This window comes from Oryza glaberrima, chromosome 5 (assembly GCF_000147395.1).
Source record: "Oryza glaberrima chromosome 5, OglaRS2, whole genome shotgun sequence".
Taxonomy (NCBI): domain Eukaryota; kingdom Viridiplantae; phylum Streptophyta; class Magnoliopsida; order Poales; family Poaceae; genus Oryza; species Oryza glaberrima.
Genome location: NC_068330.1, coordinates 3833531 through 3842334, shown reverse-complemented (window position 1 = coordinate 3842334; position 8804 = coordinate 3833531). Strand labels below are relative to the sequence as shown.

General features: G+C 39.5%; 1 protein-coding gene across 1 annotated transcript; it reads left to right on the top strand.

The window, feature by feature from the left end:
- The first annotated feature begins 391 nt into the window (after positions 1-391).
- On the top strand, positions 392-3539 carry LOC127774378 (auxin-responsive protein IAA15). The gene is made up of 5 exons (XM_052300609.1): positions 392-858; positions 949-1157; positions 1256-1370; positions 2898-2959; positions 3077-3539. Exons 1-5 carry the CDS (start codon positions 407-409, stop codon positions 3094-3096), a joined length of 858 nt encoding a protein of 285 aa, XP_052156569.1. The 5' UTR covers positions 392-406; the 3' UTR covers positions 3097-3539.
- Positions 3540-8804: the final 5265 nt, after the last annotated feature.

Here is an 8804-nt window from a genome sequence, read left to right as displayed (position 1 = left end):
ATAGGAATATGGTAGGATTGTATGCATAAACAGAGGACTGAAAAACATAGGAATTTCTTGTTCTCCATGCACACAGGATTCTTACAACAAAGAGGCTAGAGTGGATTCTTTTTTTCATGTGAAAACATGGGTAGGGAATAGTATTCCTATGGAATTCAAGATAGCTAACCCTTTCAAATGAATACATCTACAGTACCCAGTTCAAAGGAATCATCAATCCTCCATTTTTCCTTCACATTTCCTCCATTCCGAATGAGCCCTTCAAATTTTCTCCATTTTACCCAACTACCAACCATACATAATTTGATAGAGAGTATTATAATTATCTTTTGTAAATCTTAAATTTTGCTAAATAAACATATTGGGCTTTTCCTAAATTACAAAAATATTTGGGCCTGTATGAAAAATGCAACAGAGATCTGTTTCGAGAAGAGGCGACAAGTGTCAGCGTATCATTGGTCAGCACCCGGGGATTAAATCCCCGGCGACCGGTAGACCGCCTACTATAATCTCCTCCGCCGCCGCACCTCGCAGAGAGAGAGACGCCGCCGCCGTCGCCGCCGCCGGCGACCGGAGAGAAAGAGAGAGAAGAGCAACGCCCACGGCTTCGCCGCCGCTGCCGGCGACCATGTCGGTGGAGACGGAGCGGAGCTCGACGGAGTCGTCGGCGGCGTCCGGGCTCGACTTCGAGGACACCGCCCTCACCCTCCGCCTCCCGGGCTCCTCCTCCTCCTCCTCCTCGTCATCCTCCTCCTCCTCGTCGCCGTCGGAGCCCGACCGCAAGCGCGCCTCCGCCACCGACGACGACCCCGACAACCGCCTCGGCTCCACCGCCACCGAGTCCCCCCCTTCCCCCAAGTACGCGCTCTCTCTCTCTCTCTCTCTCTCTGACTTGATTTTGGCCCATTTGAGGTTGCAGCCTGACATGGCGCGTCGCGGCGGGCGCAGGGCGCGGGTGGTCGGGTGGCCGCCGGTGCGCGCGTTCCGGAAGAACGCGCTCGCCGCGTCGGCGGTGGCGTCCTCCAGCAAGGCCAAGTTCGTGAAGGTGGCCGTCGACGGCGCGCCGTACCTGCGCAAGGTGGACCTCGAGGCGTACCGGGGCTACGACCAGCTGCTCGCCGCCCTCCAGGACAAGTTCTTCTCCCACTTCACCATCCGTGAGTCGACATGCTCGTGCGCCTCTGTGCCTTTCCGCTGTTCTTGCGCGATGCCGTACGTTGTTGAGAGCTCTGGATGCGTTCGTCCATGGCCGCAGGCAAGCTCGGGAACGAGGAGATGAAGCTCGTCGACGCGGTGAGCGGCAACGAGTACGTGCCGACGTACGAGGACAAGGACGGCGACTGGATGCTCGTCGGAGACGTCCCCTGGAAGTGAGTTAGTTAATTTTGGTTTGATTCCCTACTAGTAGCTTCTCTGTTATGCTTGGAATTGGATTAAATTTTAATCTGCAGATGCAGAAGCTAGCGTATGATGTTTATGTTCATCTAGACAGTGGTCGATGGATCAGTTATCGGTTTCTCTGTTCGATTGGGTGCAGTAGTATGTCAGTTTCTCTGTTCGATTGGGTGTAGTAGTTAATTTCAGTTCCAGTACAACTCATGATGGATCTGGTACCAGCAACATAGGAAATTGGGATTTTCATGGTTACTGTGTTAGTATGTTATGATTCAAGGCTAACGTTTTCCTATATGGAACATGAGTAATGGGGGTAGTTCTTTTTTTTTTTTCAATTCTGACATAAAAATTTTGATTTTCTGGTTGGGTACCATTTGTTATTTGTGAGATATTGCGCAAATGGCCCTTTACTTATGGGTTGTGGATCATGTTAGGTTCTTTAAGTAGGAGTTTAGCAGCAAGCTAACGTAATAAATTTAGCTAAGAAATTATTTGCTGCAAATGATGATGAGATATTCCATTTGATGGGAGACGGAGCGTATGCAGCGGCTACATCCATGAACCTAGGATCCAAATAGAACAACTGGAACGAAGTGCTTGAAGGCATTTACCCCTTTTTACTCCTATGATGCATTAGGCAGAGCTCCTAAACTCATATACATATACTAGTTTCTTTTTTCTGACAATAACCTGCTTTCTTTGTGTTGTATAACTTATAAATGCACCAAATGTACAAGCCACGGTGTGATTGTGAAAATGGAACTACTTACTCTCCTTTCATGTGAAACTGAGAAACTCTGAAGGGTGAAAATATTGAATTGAAATGTGGAATTATACTGACCTCAAAGTTTTGTCTTATCTCATTCCATCCAGATATTCTAAGTTTTTAGAAATCAATAGTATCCCTGAGAGTTGTCACTTTGGTTCATTTTGCTGTATCTTTGCATTAATCATTAGTAGGTTGAACAAACCTTTTCTTTTCTTGAGAACCGACAAGGTAAACAACCCCCTTTTTTTTGCGAGAACAAGCTAAACAACTTTGATGTATTTGTTTCTCCACATAGATAAATAATGGCCTGAACATTAAAGAATTGATTTGGTTATGATAGCGTGCTTTTGATAAGGTTGTATTTCCAGCTTGCTTGTTCTTGTCTACCTTTTGGTTTAACACTGATCAACAAACATTTCTTTTTCATTGTGGTCAACTGTATCATTTTAGTTTTATGTTTCTCCTTTTGCTTTGCATAACATCTTTTCACTAAAGTTAAATTCTTGTCACACTATTATTTACATAGACCTATAGGAGATCTGATTCCTATCTAGGGACACATCTGAATTCTTAGCCATGATGGGATGTTACTTTTCCTTTTTCTTTTATTTGTCAGATCACAGCCAACTGAGTTACTGTGCTTTACATGAAAACTGAAATGGTTTAGAGGGATGATATTTTCTCCAAAAAGTTTAGTCTATAAAAAGTTCTAATGTGCTATTTTTTCCTGCAGAATGTTTGTGGAGACCTGCCAACGTCTTCGTCTCATGAAATGCTCTGAAGCAGTCAATTTAGGTACAGTGTCCTCTTGGTCTTGTATGTTGTTTTTCATAGTTGCCACCGTGACTTTCTGTATGGTTCAACAACGTATTTTCGGGCAAAATCCTAAATTTTCCCCCTTCTCACATGCAGCACCAAGATCTGCTCGATGAGTCGCAAATCTCTGCTCCTGTCTTTGAGAAGCATGAGAGGAAGCCATCTTTGCTTGCTGAGGTTTTTCCATGTCTGTGAGAGAAATGTGTACAGTCATCGACTTCGACTTTTGGTTCCATCGTGCTATTGAGTTTCAGAAAAGAAATGGTTTTTAGCTTGTAGCTTTGTTACCAGTCAGTAGTCTCTCCATATAGATGAGCGAAGCGGTGATGCTTTAAAATACACCCATAGATTGTTTTCTCGATAAATAAAATTGGTCTCACTCACTGAGCCCCTGTTCTTCGACATGCTTTCTACCACTAGTTTGTTCGATAATGTGATGTGCATGTGAGGCCTGTGATGGTGCAAGAATCATATAACTTGTCATGTTAATAACTATTTTGTTGTAAGATTATGTTTACTGCATGGTGTTATAAGCTATTTAAAGTTTACTCTTCTTGCTCGTGCTGCTATGTTCAGCTTATTTTCAGTTATTGGTGGATTCTGTTGAAGTGTTCATATAATCATTTCACTGCCAGAGTTCATCTATTAATCATCTTCACGTAAGATTATGTAGGGTTTGAATGCTGAGTGCAATATATGCTGCATTTCTCTGCACATCTTCATATCATATAAGAGGAATTCAAAAGCACTGTTTCTTGACATGACTTAAGTATGAGTGAAAAGAAAGCAACATAAATTGTTCCTTGCAATATGTTGCCTTTGTATCCTTGTGATTTGCCTTTGCGTGGAAGATGTTTGCAGTAAGCGCCAAGGCAGGCTAATTATTTTTCTGTTTCTTTGGTGTGTGCTTGTTGGTACTAATTTGGTTGCATCGATTCTCTGTTCTCTCATCTGCCTGTCATTCATGAATAATCTCGTTGGCAAATCGTGACAGTATTTATGGTAGCCTCCTAGTGATTCCATGCTTTTGGGTTCCTATTGTGAATTGTCAATGGCTTTAAATTAAGCTGGTATTTTTACCTAATCCCTTTTGCCACTGCATTGATGGACAGGGACATAAGCATAAGAGCAGGTACAGTAGCAGGCTATAAGCCAGCTGCAAACATATTTTAAGGAGATAAATAAGGAGAGAGAAAAGTAGCGGGCTACAGATTTGTAGCTAGCTGTAGCACGGACTACAAGACGCAGGATGTGCATGACAGATGGGACCATGTATTAATAGTGTAGTATGTAACTATTGTATGAATGAGCTATTATATTAGCTATAGATGAATTGGAGCTAGTAGTTGGCTATGCTATTAAACTTGCTCAAAGCATTTTATTTGTAGTGCCAAAAAGCACAAGAGAGAATGTCAGAACAACTTACTACCTTTAACACATCTTGAAGATAAGATCAGATACAGCTATTAGTCAGTTGCAAACATATTTTAGAAAGATAAATGAGGAGAGAGAAAAGTAGCGAGCTACAGACTTGTAGCCAGCTATAGCACAGACTCCAAGGCGCAGTGTTTGTATGACAGGTAGGATCAGGTATTAATAGTGTAGTATATAATTATTGTACGAATAAACTATTAGATTGGTTATAGATGAATTAGAGCTAGTAGTTGGCTATATTATTAAACTTGCTCTAAGAAAAATGTCCTGCCTAGTAGGTAGAATTGGTACGACATTATTTATTGGCTTCTGACGCACGGGACAAGAATGATGGTTGGACCAATACATCCGCCTGTGTTTATTGATGTGTTCGATCTATTTCTTTCTTTTTCTTAAGAAGACAGATATCACAAGCCAACGCAGCAATCACACAGTTGTAAATTAGTAAATTATTTCTTTTTTCCCAATTAAATTGGAGACGCATATATGCACACACCATCATACACAATATATGGCCTCATATTTTCGCTTATGATTATACTTATCAGCTAAAATTTAAATTTTCAATCTTAAATTTCGAGTTGATTTTGAAATTTTTTTCATCGAAGTTTATTTTTCAGAATTTGCTTTTATGTCACTAAGAACACGTATATAAAGATTTTATTCCCAAATTATTTTTCGTTTGTAAATATGCCGTTTCGCTTATGCTAAAAATCAGCCAATCGATGGGATCGATAGACTCCAAAGGGAAAATATAAAGTGAAAACCCTAACTTAGATAAAAAATCATGTAAACCCTAAATTCAGTACAAAACTCCCACATGTAGATGAATGATGTTACACAAATATGTGAAAGTCCAAACATGACTTCATTTGTAATATAAAAATAATAATAATTTCAAAACAAAATAATATCCTCACAATTTGTTCAGAATTTTTTTTTTCATATCTCAAAAGGAATCAAGTTTACACAAGATGCACGGCTATGTAACTTCATCTTATCTACATATGTTTCCTTTTTTTGGCAAATTTTTTTTATCGGAGTTTATACAAGTTTTCATCTAAGTTGGGTTTTCTACCATATATTTGGATAATTTATCCTCTAAAGTGCCAATTGATGATGAGTGAAACTAATCTTATGACAATCATTCGCAGGCACAAGAGAATGAATTAAATATTAATAGTTGAAAACTTGATTTTTAAAAAATTTTATAGGTAACACTGATGAAATTGTTTTTTAATTATAATGTGCTTGGAAAATGTGCACGTGATAATCCGTCACCCTTTAGCTTAAAAGGGCCTGTCTAAGAGGCACACATGTGTATATTATTGTGCTACTCCATTTCAACACCATTCAAAAGGTGATTATGGTACTACTACATGTTTTCCAATTGAATATACACATGCATGTAATATGTTTAAATGAGGCTTATTGGTATTCTTTGAGACTGAATTTTCATCAGTAGGCTAAAGCAAACACCATCCCCACTATTACACTACACGTGGTCCGTCAGGGAGGGTGGCAACGATGGATCAACCACAATTCAATTAAATGGGGTTTCCTATTTCTTGTTCCATGATGCACCTATTTCTGCCCTTTTGCATGATGACTTGTCGTTTAGGAAAGATTACTATAATCCTTGGATTTTCGAAATTAGCTATAAGGGCCTAAGAATTTTCTGTCAAATAATACAAAACACTTTTGTTATAAGCTGACACCATGGAGATCCTTTGGATTGTTTTCTAGCAGTTGGTCTAAAAATTTTACCAATTCAAAAAGCAAAACTGTTAAAAGAATAAGCAATATTTTTTTTATTTTAACAGTGGCGATTAAGCAACAACGGCGAACATAAATGATTTGTGTATATAAACAGAAGCATATATACATTTATTACTAGGATTTACAAAATAACTTTCACTTTAATACTACTACTGAAGTTCTGACATTGATGACAGGTGCAAGATATAATATAAATGTCATTAATATTTTCAATAACTTATTACTATCTCTGTTTAATATGTTTTATATTACAAGACGTTTCAAATTTTAAATAGATCATTTATCCATGGATTCATATATGTGCTTTGTATATGTGTACAAATCCATACGTATGTTAATGAATTTAGTAGAACTGCTATTAGGAGCGCAGCTCCTAATATTTCAAGCGCCAAACATGCATCAGCCCAGGCCCACCCCACCCCACGTCCCATCATCCCACTCCTACCGTTGTCGGAGTAAACAATTTACTCTTGTCGTGCGCCTCAACCACCCACCTTTATTCGAGTAAACGATTTACTTCGATAATAAAAACAACTCCCCTGCTTCCGATCCCACCCCACGTCCCGCATTGTGCTCCCACCATTATCGGAGTAAATGATTTACTTCGATAAAAACAACTTCTCTGCTTCCGGTATATATTCTATTTTCCTGTACCCAATCAACCACTCTCGCCCTCACTTTATTTTTTCCATTTTTTTCGGATCTGAATCGATCTACCATCCCAGCCCACAGATCGGCAACACACCATGGAGGAGGACGATGACACCGTGGCGGTTGATGGCGGTGGCCGGCAGCGGTTGAGGCTAAGGCACTGCTTTGGGCCTCGCTGCCGGACACTGAGCAGCACCTTAACCAGCAAGGAGGTGTTCGCCTAGGCCAATAGCAACAATCAGCGGCTGCTCCACGCCGGCAACATTGATAGAACAAGCAAGTAAGGAAGTGGCACTCTGATTTGCATTTGCGTACTCTCCTTCAACTTCACGCTTGAAGCCCCAATTTTTTTTTCAAATCAAATTAACGTGCAATCTCCAATTTTGCCAAATCTCAATTGATGGGCTGCATAGGTCCTACATTTGCACATCGTGCTCCATGCGGCTGGCTGCAGAGGATAGGGTGGAGTCCACCGGTGATGGAGATTGTTTGCTATTTTTTCTTTTTTTGCTCATCTCTATATATACCACACCGCTACATCCTTCCATGATTCCATCGTTGACTATTGCTCGCCACCCGGTTGCCATCTCCACTACCAGTCACAAGACACAGATCGTGCTCTTCATCCTTATAGCAAGATCCAGCAAAGCCACCAGATGGATTTTTGGCTTTTTGGTTGAATCATTTTTTTCTTTTCTAGTTTGATTCACCTGTGAGTAATTTTATCGCTTGTGTGTGATTGAACCTGTAATTTTTTCATTCATACGACTATTTTGTGATACAGATCAACAATACTCTTAGTATCAGTTTTTACTCTTATGATGTATATTGAACACATCAGTAAACATATTACTACACGGTGGCTACGAGATCATGGCTATATCGAGAGGAATGTAGTAATTGTTTTACTCGCAGACCACGAAATCTCAGTTTTTACTCTTATAATGTGTATTGAACACATCAGTAAATATTTTACTACATGGTGGCTACAAGATCATAGGCTATATCGAGAGGAAGGTAGTAATTGTTTTACTCATAGACCACAAAATCTAAAGGATATTTATAATATTGGTAAAAGAATTACTAGCATTGTAAGCTGGTAGTAATTCTTTTACGACCATCTAGGTATGGCGTTATACGTGCGAGTAAATTTGTTTACTTTTGAACGAGCATATGTGGGAGGCTGGGAGTAAATGAAAAACTCCACGGAGTAAATTCATTACTTTTGAAACGTGCGGAGATACTAGAAAAACAAAAAACTCGGAAAGAAAAACTATACGGTAAATATTTTACTAAAAAGCAGAAACAGGAAAACTACAGAGAAGGAACGAAAAACAGAAAAATCTGGATGGTTAATATTTTACCGGGCCTATTAATGAAGCACGGATGAGATGGAAAAGAGAAAAAAAACACGGAAGGTGGAGTGGTAAAAAACGAAAAAAAACGAACCGATAAAAGGTGGGATGCGAGGAAAGGTGGGGTGGTAGAAAGGGGGAAAATGGAAGGAGAGGGCGTTGTGCGGCGCTCGAACTAATATTCGCGCTGTAGAGCACAGAATAGCGCTAACGTGAATTTAGACTAATGATGAAAATGAAAGACCAAAATGTCTTATAATGTAAATGTGAAACATAGGGAGTAGTAGACGATATTAAAAAAAAGTCAGACATTATCAGCAAAATCAGCAACGGCATCTGTATTGTTTTTACCTTTGAAAAAAGAAAAAAAAAAGGAAAAGGCGTTTATATATTTATAAAAGTTGAGCACTCCCTCTGAACAATAAGAATATGTATTATAGAAAAGATATTTTGGATGATCTAATTACAAATATGTGTTATAATGGACTTCTTTTGTCCTCAACAGGTGCATCAGACAAAGAAAACACTGCAATGATGTACCTAACACAACATTCTTCTTTAATTTACCTAATACATTCTTTGATAAACCACATCAACAAGAAATC